The sequence below is a fragment of the Stegodyphus dumicola genome, chromosome X2, assembly GCF_044657685.1.
Source record: "Stegodyphus dumicola isolate Sdum_Otavi_A_Nest chromosome X2, ASM4465768v1".
Lineage (NCBI taxonomy): Eukaryota > Metazoa > Arthropoda > Arachnida > Araneae > Eresidae > Stegodyphus > Stegodyphus dumicola.
This window is the reverse complement of record NC_140781.1, coordinates 48,365,558-48,381,890: the sequence shown is the minus strand read 5'-3', so window position 1 is coordinate 48,381,890 and position 16,333 is coordinate 48,365,558. Positions and strand designations below refer to the sequence as shown.

Here is a 16,333-nt window from a genome sequence, read left to right as displayed (position 1 = left end):
AATTAAGATAACAATCTTAATGCATTTATTTAAGTGTAATATTGATGTAAGCCTAAGTTACAAAATTATTTTTAAAAATATATGTTATTATATTGAATCGGGAGAAAAATATGCCAATGTAAAATTTACAATTAAGCTGAAACTCAAACTTAGATTAGCAGAAATTTTGAAAACTATGCCAGTTTAAGGTTGCTTTTTTGATTAATTTTAAATAGCTGTTATTATAATTATCTTAGAAGCAGTAGTACAGTTCTCTTAGTTAACATGCAGATAAAGAAATGATTAGAAATAAACAGGCATTTAAAGAAAAAAAATCCCTGCAAATTAAAGAAAAAAGGAACTTTATGCTAAGAGTAGCACATTTTATCTGTTACTTTAAAATTGAGTAAGTACTATTAAATTTTTTAATGTTCAGTGTAAAATGCATACTGCAGCAACATTGTCTCTTCTAAATTATAGCTATCTTTCACATGCAGCTCATTTTAAACGCTGGTTCTTCAGATTTAAAACGCTAATTTCTATGTTGTCAGTTGCATCTCCGCGCTCAGTGTCATCATGGCTACGTCATCACTCCCCACTGCCAGTTTCAGGGGGAAAAGCTGTATGAGCTAGCTCTTCTCTCTTAAGTCCTGGTTGGATGGGATAATAGCAGTTTGTATAGTTTAGTTGCATTTTAGATAATGAATTTGTTTAAAAAATTCTGTAATATATTTGCAAAAATACTGTAAATAATTCAGTATTCATAGGTCAGTTGTATACAAAACTTTTCATATTTCATGGTCAGTTATTAACAGTTGTTAGGAAAAATTATCAAAATAAAGTTATCTCTCTCTTTTTTTTAAATTGTATGTAGCAGCCTGTTTAATTTATGATTAAGTGTAACACAAAATTGTGAATGAAAAATCTTTTATTGTTCAATACATATATTGTTGAATAAAAGGAAAGGAAATTGAATAGTAGTCTGCTGCTTTAAAAACAGTTTCAAGACATGGGAAAATAATCATCAATGTTATTAATAGGTATATCAATATATTTTGCATATTTTATCTTTTGAATTAAGTAAAGTAATATCAGTACACAAAATAAGGCTGGCAATATTTTGATTGGATAATAATGAGGTTAATGTTTGTAAAATGAATAGTTATTTATTATATTATCAGAGAATTATTAGACTGGGTAAAAGTGCTAAGAAAATTATTGAATGCTCTGCCAAAATATATTTACTAAAAGATTTGAGTTTGATAATGAATGAATACAAGAAATGTATTTTAAGTCAAAAGTTTGAAACTTGATGTCTAAATGTAAATATAAAATTATGCATGTTAAAATATTTGTAATTAGGTAAATAGGTCAGGTTAAGTTTTTTAAATAGGCAAAAGCATGCAAAGGCAATCTACTTAACGGGAGAGAAGCTTTTGTGGAGGACTTTAGAAAGAAAACTGACCTCTGAGTGCATATTAAAAATAATGCATGTAATTTTCATTCAATTTATATATATTTATGTAAAAATTCTGATATATGCTAAATTACTTAACTTATTTTCTGCAAAAAATATAATGCATGCACAGAGATTAAAGATTTGCACAAGCAAAAAATTTAAAAATATTAAGTATGTATAGGTATTTATGCATATCATTTTAAAAAAGCATGCATTTGCCTTTAACAAAATATGCAAATATTTATTAAATTATTTATAAATGTGTTTCGAAATGGAGGATTAATTCACTAATAAACTACTGTCAGTGTTACTGTGAAGAAATCTAGTTTTTAAATGTATCTAAATTTATAATGTTTATAAATATTATTTAAATATATAAAGACCTTAACATTTGATTGTAAACATAAATTGAAATTCTGTTGACAAATATATTTATAAAACTATTTAAGTAAGAATATTTCATACTGGAAAACAATCTATTAAAAGGTGGTGCTGCGAAGCACAATCTAGGAGATGTATACTTGAGGAAGTAGTAAAGCAGATTTTTTTAAATGAGTATTGCTGAAATCAAGGGTGCAAAAAACATTTTATAAGTATTAAAAGAATTGTTTCCTTACAATTTATAATTCAGTTATGAGGTTTGATTAATATTTAAAAAATGTAAAAAAAATCGCTTTAAAAAAAACACCTTTCGGAAATACTTTTAGAAGTGCGTGCAAATCAGAAATCAGCAGCAATATTTTACTTATTTTGGTATTAAAATTAAAGGTGCTCTAATTTCAAATGAACCGAATAGAGCATTAATTATAGAGTGACTGTAATTAAGATGCCTCAGAAGCTGAAAACCATCTTGTATTTCAGAAAGAAACTCCATAAATAGAAAACAAATAATGCGTAATTTTAATATTAATAATACAATAAACTTTGATTTTATAATCATTAACCAAATAAAATAAAATTACCTAAAATATTTCATTCAAATCAAAACTCTTTTGAGCAAACCATTCTGGGAAAAGTATAGCATTTAATTCCATTCAGAATGAAATATTGTTTAAAAAAGCATTCTTGCACATACTTCGGAATCTTGAAATATTGTAGGAAAAGAAAATATAGGCATTTATACTTATATATACGACGTAATTACAGAATGTTTACCTTCGATAATGTTGAAACCTGTTAATCTTAATGGCAACACTCTGAATGTTTGGTCACCAAGAGGGGTACATCACTGCTTCGAGGTAGTGTAAACATAAAATCCATCTTGGAATTGCCGCCAAAGCGGACAACACACAACGGTTTGTGAGGAGCATTAATGAGCAGCCTTCGAGGTAGTGTATATAAAAAACCAGTACGGGCCTCTCCTACCTCCATGATTAGAAATTACTTTGATGCGACTTATAACCCTTACTGGATTTCGCAGCCTGGGAATGATGTGGTGAATCAGCAGATATGATAGTCATGGATTTTTTTTCCTGTGTGTGGAAGGGATTAAGAACATGATCTATGAAATTCCCATGGAATCCCAGAAGAAGATTTACCATATTTGGCAGCATATAAGACGCACCCTTATTTAGACGGCCACACACAAGGAAAAAATGTTTCAATAGCGTGGTTTCTTTTAGTTCTCACGTTTTGTAAAAGCCAAATAAACAATTATTGAATGCAATTACCTTCACGTATAAGACGCAGGTAACTTTTTTGAGACCAAATTTAGGGAAAAAAAGTGCATCTTATATGCCGTCAAATACGGTAGTGGTTAGACTGTCAATTGCTACTGGAAATGAGAACAAAATGCCTTAGAACTTTTCTAATGCATATCAATCCTTGTGCTGCCACTGTAAATGTTATTAACGTTAGTGTTTGATCTTTCATGCACCTGTTATAAAAACTTTTATCTTTTGACTTTACCTATCTTCCTTATTTGCTCATTGTTCATATGTTCCTTTATTACATTCTGTGTCAGTGTACACATTTCTTTACAGCATCTGCCTATTTCAATTTCCTCTATTTGCCTGTATATTTTTTGCCAGATGTTTTAGGATCACTCTGTATACAGCAGAATGTGTTATATACAATGCATACCTTGAGACCAAGGACTGAGCTAATTAAAGAATTTCACATATTACTGTTCATTTCATCCTGCATCTTGTTTACATTTTTCCTTTTTAAATTTTCCATTAAATTTGGCTTGCTTGTAAATAACTACTCAAATCTTGCCTTAGAAATTATTTAATCAGTATTTATTAAATACAAAACTATTACATTTTTAAATACACACACACATATATACATACATACAAAAGAAAACAATGTCAATACAAGGAGTAGCTTACTTTGGTAAATAATAGGGAATACTTTTGAGGTATATTAAATGCTCAGTATCTGGCATTCAACCAACTGCATTGCTGTAGAATTTCATAAAAATTCCCTTCCTTCCCTAAAAAATTAAGTAAATGAGAGAGTTTTAATGCTATTATGAGTCTTTCCTGGAATATATATCACTCCCAACCCCAACCCCTGCAACGAATGGGGATGATTCTTGCAGAATATTCATTTCTCATCCACAGTCACAGTTAGTTGCAGAATATCTTCTTTACTTTTTAAGAGAGCAGAGTCCACTTCTATATGTGTGCTTTGTTTTCTAAGTGAATTTGTGAGCTTCCTTTACTTTCCTGTTACTGCCAAGTGCCATGAAAGCTGAAAATTGTTCATTTAATGTCTGAATGATTTGTCGTATACTTCCATATAGTAGGAGGACAGATGGTGACCACAGGGTTTATTTTGTAGCCTGAATTTAAATCTCTTTAATGAAATTTTACAAACCAGCAACAAGTAGATCTGTTGTTAGTTGTTGCTCCATCGAGTGCTTTGCGTTTCTTACTGTCACTGCTGCAGGAATTTGTTTAATTTCATAAAGTTATAACAGTCTTAATTGACTGTATTTCATTATTGATTTTATATGAATAGTATTTAATATTGAATGAAACAAATACTGCAGTCACATCACACAAGTTTGACACTGTCACCTGACAAAAAATTTGTTTAAAACCCAGTGCTTACATTCTTTTGCAATTAGTAGAAACCTGACATTGTCCAATGACCAGTTCATTTGCAATGATCCAATACATACTTAATTAAATTGAAATTTCACTGTGTATGAAAAGCTGTTATGCAAAATAATTACATTTTCCAGTTATGCTAAGGAAATGTACTGTAAATTTTCATTATTTGAATCAAAAAAATGTTTGGACAGTATGAGGTTTTAAAAACTTGTATTGTACCTGGTACCTGAAATTTAAATTTTACATTTTGCTTTTTATTATTGGAAATATGTTGCAATTTATTATTTTATTTTATGGAAAAAGGGTAAAGTTTTTTTTTTTTTTTTTTTTTTTTTTTTTTAACACAGGTTGAAATTTAACTGTCATGTAGCACAAATTTCAACTGAATTTTGTAGTCAGGAGCAGAATAATTTTCTATTAATTTGTTAGACTGCCCTGTGATATTTTTTAAGTGCACTAGCGGTTTCAAAGAGCATTTTATCAATTTACCAGTTTATTATTATTTTTGTAATGTACATTTATGCACATTGCTCTTTTCTTAGGGTGTAATTTAAAGATTTTTAACAATCAAGAATTTGCTGCACTGCTGGCTCAGTCTGTCAGTCAAGGATTTGAAGCAGTTTATCAGTTGACTAGAATGTGCACAATAAGGATGAGCTTTGTGAAAGGTTGGGGTGCTGAATATCGCCGGCAGACAGTTACTTCTACACCATGTTGGATTGAATTACATCTGAATGGTCCATTGCAGTGGTTAGATAGAGTTCTAACACAAATGGGATCACCTCGCATACCATGCAGTTCCATGTCTTAAATTTAATGAAACCATGACCCCTGATCTGGTGCTGTATATTTGCTCCCATTAGGTAGCCAATGAATGTTCTGTGTTGATTTTGTATGATGTATGGCAAGAAGTTTTTGAGAATGTTTATTTTTATCATAACAGATGCTATTATATATATATACAAACTCATGTATATATATCACTCACACATAAAAGTTTAAATTGGAATTTCTATTGATAAATTTTACATCTGTTGTAAAATATGACTTAGATTGTAAAAAAACTTTTTAGTGTCATGTCTATGGAGCATGTTTAAGATTACAGGGGAAAAAATTGCTTGTTAGTCATGATCTTTGATCTTGTTTGTTATATATTGTGAAACACCCTTTTTAATTAAGCTAATGTCTAAGAATGAGCCAAAACTGGAGTTTGAATATGTATTTAAAATGCCATTTAATTGTATTATTATTAAAAGCAGTAGTTTACTGTAACATTTTGAAGAAATGTGTTTTGTACTAGGTTACTCTTGTTTAAAAAAATGCAACTCCCAGGTGGAGTACCACACACATTTATTATTTACTGTGTAGTCATGAGATTATAAAACATAATTAAGTCGTATTCCTGCATGTGAGTTCTCAGTGTCAGCTAGCTTCTTATTAATTGGTAATTCTTTACTTTCTCTTCATTACCTTTTAAACTCTACCAGCAGTACACCATACTTATACAAAGCTGCTCCAGAATGAAAGAAGAGTTGTTGATGTGAGGGCAAAATTTCTATTGACAGTTAATTTTTTTAAAAAAGTTTCATGGCCTCTTTTTGAACTTGATTATCTGTTAGCCTTTTATGGAGGGTTATGTAGTTTCCTTAAATGTTCCATTATTGTAAAAATTGTTTGCAAATTTTGAGGTTGCATTTGCTTCGTTTGTGTATCATATTAATAGTCTGCTCTACGTATAGTGAGACTTTAATAAAATGTCAATTTTGACTTGTAAGTTATCCTCCATGCAATCATTATATTTACCACCTTTTCAGGTTTAGAAAGTAGTTTTCCAATTCATAACCCTCTATAATTGCATGGTAATAAAGGGGCTGTTTAAATTGTAATTTAATTTCACTGCTCGCTGCAGGAATAATTTAGAATTTTTTTTAATCACTGATAATGTGACATTTGTCATATCATTTCATGACTGAAGATGATTATCTGAACTACATTTAACATAGACTATAATGAAAGCAATTGTCCCCGAGAGATATTAAATGAAGCTATAAAATCACAAAAATGGAAGTTTTTTTATATATTCATTGCATAGCTTGTACAGTTTAGTGCAGTGTGAGAAATCTGTGATTGCTTTGCTAGTTGTAACAAGTAAATGTGTATCTATTTTTTTAAGAGATGCATCTTATGCATCATACTTTCATATGAAATTTACAATTTTAAATTTGATATAAATTGGCTGCATGTTCCATCTTGTGAGTTAAGACATTTGTAATAGGAATTGTGATCTCTAAGATGGTTAGACTTTTCCATTGGATTTAATTTTATTCATGTGAGAACTGACAGTTACATCTTTACTTCCAGTTCTTTTGTTAAGAATCTTAAAATAATATATCACTATCTGCATGAGAGATATTTAGTGTCTGACTTGAAATAATAGTCTTTTATTTAACTTTAGGGTATTAAACCCCTCCTGACGTGAGTTCATTATTCTTTTCCATGTGCTTTAGCCAGTGTCTGGTTTTTGTAATGTGCTTATACATTATACCATCATATATCAAAATGAACAAAATGTTTTCCCGTTTTCATGCATGCTGATTATGAATTAGAGAACCTATATTTCGAACTGAATTACCTACTATTCTAAAACTGCAGTTAATTTAAATTTGATCTCATTTGAAAATGGAATCAAACTTATATTTGAATAGTGGTGTTAATCTCCATTATAAAGTATATTTGATTATATAGAAACATATCTCGTAAATAAAATGCATAAATTTATAATTTTTAAATGTATTTACTTTTTTCAGCACTTATTTCTAATTTGATACGCTGTGTAAAAAATCAATAAATTGCTGCTAACACATGTTGTTCTGTTAAAGATTGCCAGTTGGTTTCAATTTTTGATTTTATATAAATTTCACTTAATTATACTAAATAAAAAATTAATTTGCTGCATCAGCCCGAATAGCACAACACTGAAATTTTTCATACAGATATTTAGGGGGGCAATAATCTGAATTTAATGTGATCCTTTCATTTTTCATACAAGAATTCAAATAAAGTAAAATTTAGTCAGATAAGCATTTATTTAACAATAAGTAATAACAGGTAAACATTTACAGAAGATGTGCTGGGTCCCTAAAACAAGGACAGAAAGACACGGTTTCTGTGCGAGAAATGTAATATCAGTACTTGATTTATTATATTCTTTAAAATATTCTAAAGTTCATTTTTTTATGTTAATCCACATTTATACTCATATTTATATTATTAATGTAATTGAAAATGTGTTAATTGCTTTCGGGTATGACATACCCAGCATGCCTTCTCGTGTTCGTAATTTTAGCGCGCGTGTTAATAAAATTTTTTCATTGCTTCTGGTAGTCTTAGAAATGCAAATGCTTAAATATGTATGGCATTAATAATTACCTTAATGGTCTATTCAACCTGGCTTTAGTTCTCCGTAATTTCAAGATCTAAAGGCTAGCAAACACAAATTACTCACCAAAACTAGCTCAGTATTCTCAGGATGTAGCTTAAAAGCTCAGAATGACTCATGAAATAAACAACTTTTGTGGTGTATTCTTGAAGCTTTCATTCTAAATTATGTATTCCCTAGATATTTAAACTCAGTCTAATTTGCATTCTCATGAAGGCAAACAGAAGAACTAGAAACTACACAAATGAATTAGGTTAGTCAAAGCTAATTCATTATGTTTAAGTAACATGATATATAAATTAAAGCTTACAACTTTTATCATTTCAAATTTTGCTCGGTGTCATGAGAATTTGTACTGAATGTGATGTAGAATATTTAAATGTATTGGTGAGAATATGGAGTATATCTATTTCTAAAAATTACAATATATGCTTACCACAACCATGTATAAATAACTTTGTTCTCTTTTAAGCTGCAAATGTGCGATATATACATTCTTGTATTTTTATGATGGAGAAAAATTATGCTATTGAAATCAATTTTCGAATATATATAAAAATGACAGTATATGTTTGCCATGACCTCATGCGAGACTGTTCTCATCTAAGCAGCAAATATGTGATAAATAATATTAATATTGTTATGTACAAAGGAGAACCAAGTTATGTGGTTGAAATTAATCTTATTTTGACATACATGTGTATCAGTTTCCATTTAAAATGGGCATGAAGTTGGTTTGATTAGTTAGTGGTTTTAGATTGAAGAATTTGTGGAAGAAAATGGACTGAAAATTTTAAAAATTGCTTTGTTGTGTAATGTTTTGCTTTTATTTCACAAAATGAGACTATTGTATTCAAAGCAAATACAATAGTCTCATTTTGTTAATGAAACAGCATGTGTACAAATGCATAAACACTAGTCATTATTTTATCATTTGAAATGTTAAATATTCTGAAAAATGTATCGAAGTTAGCATTTCTGTAAAAGCATAAAAAAGTTCGTAAAAGCAAAATTTTATTGTTTTAGTTTGTTACTTAACCACTTGTGCTAAAAAGGCATGCCACGTGCGTCGAGATGCTTTTGTCTCAAACCGCGAGCGACGTGAACACCACGTCGATAGGCATTTATCACAAAAATGAAAATAAGGTGGTGCACACGTGGCCTAACAACGAGATTGTTTATTTCTTGAGTTACAGCTCTGGATTGCACTCGCAGACGGGGAGTAGCGCAAATGAGACAGACACTTTACCGCTTGTTATATTGTAGCGCACGGCACCACAACCATGAAGTTAAATTGTAGCGCAAGTGGTTAAGGTAGGTAGGTATAGTGAAAAATTGTAAATCATTTTCATCCTCAAAAAGTATAAATATTATGTACTTCAACAAAAAGAAACATCAAATATATGACAAAAATACCTCATTATAAGAAGGGGAAATTTAAAGTACATTTTTAAAATTATACTCTTAAAGTGGAATTAAAATAAAAATCTATTTTTAATTCTGTAGTTATGAAGTTGTTTGTGAATTAAATTATGAAGCATTTATAATTTTGTATGTATTATTAATTTCTCATTAAAAATTCATTTCTCATTCAAATTATTTTGTGGTGCTTTTTTTTGGAGAAGATGCTGCGATTTCCATATTTATTATATTAATTAATATTTTTATTTAAAAATTGCTTAAAAAACATTGTGTGGTATGTTTCCTTATAAAAAATATAAATTAGTTCAAGAACTCATAACATTTGCCCGTTGTTTTATCAGTCCAGATTATATTTAACATCTGAAATATATTAAGTTGGGATAATTATTCTTTATATTTAAGCTTAAGATAATTTTTAAATAAGTTTTGTATATTTAGGCTTGATAGTTTTAAAATGTATTTTCTAGTTGCATTATAATAATTTTCAGACTCATGGTTTATAATCTCTTGGTAAAAAAGCTAAGATTAACATCCCATTTCCTCATATAAAGTCTCTTATATTACATGTGTAACATTTTTTAATGTGTAAAATTGAATGTGTGTCGAATAGTTCTCAAATCTCAGCATGGGAATTTAGGAAGGCAAAAAATGAAATGAAAAAAATATTATACTATTGGTTATACTATATATTTTTATCAGATAATCAATTCGAATAAAAATTATTACTTTAACTTGAGAGATTAAAACTCTCATAGTAAATTTTCTAGAAGTTCCTTTGCTGTTGTTATGGGTACTTTAAAATAAGGCTGGGAAAACCATAGCCATTTAATTTGCCAGATTCATCCTTATGGGGAATTAATTTCAGTAAAAGAAGATGCTTGAGCTGAGCTTCTTTTATTCAAATCGCTATTTAAAAAATTATGAGCTGCTTTTATTTTCTCATGGAAAGAAATGGTCTTAGCATATGTTGGGTGAAAGCATTATGTTCTATGAAGCTAGAGAGTATGCCATCTTAAGAATGGGAGTGCACTTTTTAAAAATCAGGCTTCCAATGGGTTTTTTTTTTTTTTTTTTTTTTTTTTTTTTTTAAACTCTGTAGGAAACTTCCAAAGATTAACAAGCCTCTTTATACAGTATCAAAATTTGCCAAGTGCATGCAGTATATACAAATCAAATGACATTTTTTATAGAGTAATTCAAATTTAACAATAGATTTGCAGTAAAATCCTGTTTTATTAGATATCAAACTTTTTTTTTAATATTTGTTTCTTAATATCTGTACATGCATGTATAACTTTTTCCTGTTGAATATCTTTATTTTGTAATTAATGTACATATAATTTGTATGCAGTAAATTTTTAGAGTATATGGCCTAATAATTTCTTCATTGAATAAAATATGTTATTTTAAAGAGTTCCCCCTTGTCTGCTTTAAAATTTGTTATCAAGTAGTTTTCCCACTCATAATTTTACTAAGCAAAGGAAAAACTTTTCTCCTGTCCCCATATTCAAAAAAATTCCTTGGCCTCTATATTCGTGCATTATAAATTTCGTACTTTTAAAAAATAGCAATTCGTATTTTAATTTTTAGAATGAGCTTTATATTCATTTTGTAAATTATAAAAATTTGCTTTTAGACTGGTAAATATGCTTCATCAGATTTAAGTCTTTGTTCAATGCACTGTTAGTTAGTACATTTAGAAATAGTTTTACCTTTGTTTGATATCTTTACTAGAAATACTGCTTGATTTTGAGAAATATTTTTTAAAATTATTATTTTGCAGTTTAGTTCTTCTATTATTGTAGTTTCATAGTTTATTTACTGGATTTTGTCTTCATTATTTAAAAAAAGAAAAAAATTACTTATTCCATAAAATAGATTTTGTGCTATGTGATTAAGATTGATAAAAAAAAATTCTAAAGTATGAAGCTCATAATGGTTTTATGCTTTATCACAAGGTTTATCTGTGCCATATAAATTTAGAGAATATGCTGTGTGAAATTGCATTATGTGTTAAAAAAATTTCCACGATACCTATAGTATGGCATTATTGCAGATTTTGTAAATTTCTTAAATTGAACTTTTAGTCATAGTAATTCAATAATTTTGTGTTTTATCCATTCATTAAGCTGTTAAATTTAACTCTCTCATTTCTAAATAATAATCATATTTAGTGATTTAATACTTCCATCATCTGATCCATTCATTTCTTTAATTTTGATATTTTAATCTTTATTTTGAATTCTAATGCAGTTGATGCTTTACCATAGCGATTTTTAATTACAGCTCTAAAAGAAGAGAAACTCGTTGATAATTTGAATTTGTGTTCATTGTTGTGAAGGAAAACATTTCTGGAAGATGTTGTGAAATAAATTCCAGGTCAAATTTAGTTATGCTTTATCCCTCATCAAACTGTAGTTATATAAAATCAGGAAAATTAAAGGGTATAAATAGTTATCTAGGTGTACAAATAAATGATTTAGCATTTAAGTGGTATATATATATATATATTCTGTTTTCATTCTAAAGTCTCAGTTTCCTTTAACTTTGATTTTTCATATGGTGAATATTTGAGCTCCTCTGTGGTAACCTGACTATTGATATATATTGATATATATATATATATATATATATATATATATGTATGTATACAACATAGTCATTATACTGAGTAGAACATAATAAGGATTTTTGTAAATTACTTTAAACATTCCTAATACAGGAGCATTATCCAAAATTTTTGTATATAGGCCTGCCTATGCTGCAACTTTCAGTCATTATCCAGTATTTCTTTGTTTAAAAGTTTGTAATTTATTAGAATATTTTATAGCTCTCTGGTATTTTTCTTATTTTTAAGCCTTTACATGCAGCAGCTCTTTTTGTGTTATACTATTTTGAATAATTGAGCCTGATGTTAATTTGCACAAAGCCTTCCTCAAGTGATGAAAGTTCCCTTTATTCAAACAAGCTGTAGATATTTAAATAATAGTTAGTATTTACTTTTACTGAAGTATTTCAATATCATGGCTGTATAATTTAAAATTATGCTTTGAAGAATGTAAATGCATGTGTCAAAATTTTATGTAGTTTTGCTCAGTTAGTGAGTTACAGCTTATGTTATTTTGAACTTGATTCTCACATTTTGACGCTTTGGATATTTCATATTAAAGGATTCTAAAATACAGTATTCTTTACCGATAGTAAATTTGCTCAATTACTTTTGTATTCATATAACTTACTGTGATTTAGACATTGAACATATGAGTTATTTGGCACTTTATACATATTATTTCATTTCCTTATTCTTTAATACTACTTATTTGTCTAAAGTTATACTACTCTTTTTTAAACTATAAGAAATTTGTATTTTAGGAGTATGTTTAAGGTGAAGCATGGCTGAAATTGAATTTTACATATGATAATGTAAAAATAATAATAATAATAAAAATAAATAAAAAAATGGTAGTCTCAGCTTTTGGATGTATATGTATGCTTTTTGTATTTAAGAACTCTTTGCTCATGACTTTATTATTGTTATATATTTATGATGTCAGTGAAGTCTTGTCTTTATTCCTTTCATTGATATAAGTAGTATTTAATGTTAAAAAAAAAATAGTCGCAAAGTCTGTAACATGCTTGCTGTGAAGTATCTGTATGTTGGATATTGTACTTCTTGAATGTTGACCTAATTCAATGTTGCAGAATCACATGCTTCTCTTTATCTTGGTTATTACATTTTTGAAGGAATGTCATGCATTATAAATAAATATCTTCAGATGTCTGAGCTTCATGTGCTGAGACTTTTACCCATAAAATAACTGGCATAATTTTGCTTTTATATACATGTTTCAGTGTTTCACATTTATAAAATATTTCTTTTCTGATGATAGCTTTGTCAATAAGTAAACTATTTCATACATTCTTTTATGTTAAATATTTGTTGGTGTACTTTTTTTGGTTCTCGTACTTTTAATATGTTGAAATATATTGCTTAAATCATGCTATGCATGAATTTGTGAATATATGCTAAATTTATGCATTTATATGTAAGAAGTTCTCAATTATGAACATTTAGTTTATTTTTCTGCAGGAAATTCCCGATGTATATTCCTCATGATATCAATAAAGACTTAAATTTTTCTATGGATGTTAATTTTATGATTAAATCTTCCTTTTCCATCCTAAACTACATTTTGATGTTACATCCTGGTGCTGCCAAATGTTTCATACATCTTTCCGTATGTACTTACCATTGTCATGCAATGATTATAAGTAGATTTAACCTATAAATTTTATTCTAGTATCTTAATATTTTTTAATTTGTACATATTTTATCTTATATTTATTAAAGAATCAAATTTAATTCCATGTCTTCATAAATCAGTGTATGTTATCAGCTCACTAATCTTACAAAGCAAATCGGTTTTTCTATGTTAGTGTTCAGAAAATAGATTAACACATTTATTTTTCATTCATTATAATTTTTCTATAATTCCCATATGTTTCATCTTTCTCCTTTATTAATTTTTTTGGCTTGTTTTCTGCATATCTACATTTCATGCTTTCATTGTGCATTATACAAAATAATTAAAAATATTATTTTGTATATGCTATGATATTAAATATGTATTCTTAAGTTATACCATCAGATTTATCTACTTGATTGTAATTTATTAAAGAATTTAAACTTATGAATTATGATATATATGCATGTACTGAGTACAAGATATTTTAGATATGTGATTCTAAAATGTATTTAAAATCTTTAAAGAGCTGAAAAGTGTAATCATTTTAAACATGTATATTTAGATTTGAGTGCCGAAGTTAAGAATTAGCATATAATGTACCAGCTTTTTTACTAAATCTTGTTTTCAAACTCTTTTATGAAATAGGTGTTAGTAAATGCATTTTTGTAGATGAAATTTATTATGCCTGCTTCTTGATTAAAGTGACTACATTTTTTAAAGTCTTTTATAGGTTTAATTCTTAAGCACAAGGTTCAGTATTTTAAATCCTGATAAAATAAACACTTAATATCTTAAAACTAGCAATAACATTTCTAACATTTGATTGTCACTCCAAATCTTTCCAAGTAATATTTTTATTTGTTGATAATTTTGTTTTGCTTCTAAAATTTCCTCAAAACTTACCCCCCTTTTTTAATATTTGCTTTTAAATCTTTTATCATACATATGACATTCACCTATGTTATGAATGCTATATTTATTAATGCCTTTTGCTACCATATAGATGTTAATCTGCATTTAAAAGTATGGTAACATTTTGCTGTTTTATTGAGCGACATACAGTTTGTTTCGTACATAGCCATTTATGATTGAAGTCGAATATTAATGTGTACTGAATGTGAAATCATGACTTCTGCAGCATAAATATGGTTTGGCATTAATCCAGGTATATATGACTAAATTTGACTACATTTTCTAAGAGAAAAAAAAAATTTGCAGGTTTTTCAGTCTCTTAGATATCATATGTATTATTAAAACTCATAATTTAATGTACATTACATCTGCCTTTTCATTCTTGTTACAATACGTTGTATTTCTATTGTTTATTAAGCAATGTGGCTTGTGGTCTTGTTTAAATTGTAACTTCCAATTAATATTTTAGGAAAAGTATTCATTGTTGTATATTTGTTGTTTTAAAAATTATTAATGCATTTATTTGATCTTGCTATGATGTGTTATGTCTTATTTTCTTTTCTGCATTAATTCTCATTATATATCATCTGTTGTGGTTTTCTGTTAAGTTGATATTAAGTATCTGTTATAGATAAACAAAGGCAGGAAAACTGGATAATGGGTATTTTATTGCATGTGATATTAAGGAAATAGCATTTCACTTGGAAGATTCAGTGACTTGAAATATATGAGCTGTCAGTATAGTTTGTTTAGGATATTTCTGTTGCAGTGTGTTAACGTTCCAATGGAATTTGTTAATATTTGCATCTTCATTAATGTGTTTCATAAATCATGATGGCTTTTGTTAAAGCATATGTTACTTTTGATCGCAGAACTGTTTACTGTTATTTGACATGCTGATGTAATTAAGTCATGTTCAATAATAAAATGTGTTTTTCTGTCAAATTTTTATCTTATTTTTTTCTCTCAGAAGTTTAGTCATGTAATACATAATGTGCATAACTTGAGTCAGATTTATGTCTGTGAATTACTGCTAGGTATGAAATAAATGAAGCAATTGTTAAAATTACTATGATGATGCCATACAATATTTTGAGCATGTTATGAAATATAACCAGAAGTGTGAAATTTATCAAATAAAAACCACACATCATGTTCATCGCTTCTGAAGTTTCTCCCCTCAGAACATTTACTGGTCAGCCTGAAACATTATGGCTCATCATCTAAAATCATATTGCTTCACCTTGAATATGCAAAACAACTGCTGCCACTTGTGGCATAGATAGTAAATGCTCTTGATAACTGTTCAGAGGAAAATTTTCTATGGATTTGACCAACATAGATCATGCAAGTCCATGCATTAGGAGGAGATGGTTGGTAAGTGGCAAGCTTGTGCTTCATGACATAATAGATGTGCTCAGTAGGATTAATAGCTGGTGAATTCAGTAGCCAGTTTATTAACAGGATTTCATCAACATGTTCCTTAAAATACTAGTCTAATCTGGCCATGGTGTATCCTGTTGGAAGAGTCCTTTTGTAATGGGGAAGACTAAAGCCATGAAAGGTCATACCAGGTTATAGTACATAGCTCTTAAAGTGTGTTTTTATAGCCATGACAGGTCCCAGGTAGGGTCTCGGGACATAAGTGGTCGTAAGTGTCAATTATGCTAGGTTTGCGGAGGCATTATGAGAGAAGTTTTCACTGATGAACCACATTTCTAGCAAAGTTCCATGAATTGTGTGCTCAGATACCCTTGTTGTTGGACCTACACAGTCTTCAGTTCCGAGTTGAGCCACAAGAAGCCACCTGCTT

General features: G+C 28.6%; 1 protein-coding gene across 6 annotated transcripts in view; it reads left to right on the top strand.

Annotated features, from left to right (window-relative positions):
• The window catches only part of Smox (Smad on X protein), a 192,402-nt gene extending 176,937 nt beyond the window's left edge, over positions 1 to 15,465 (top strand). For 4 of the 6 annotated variants that reach the window (XM_035369386.2, XM_035369400.2, XM_035369416.2 and 1 more), the window contains exon 8: positions 5,043 to 15,465. In XM_035369386.2, coding sequence (XP_035225277.1) covers positions 5,043 to 5,311 — 269 coding nt within the window. In that variant the 3' untranslated portion in view covers positions 5,312 to 15,465. The remainder of the gene's footprint in view (positions 1 to 5,042) is intronic. The other 2 variants (XM_035369412.2, XM_035369404.2) reach the window with 2 other exon arrangements.
• Positions 15,466 to 16,333: the final 868 nt, after the last annotated feature.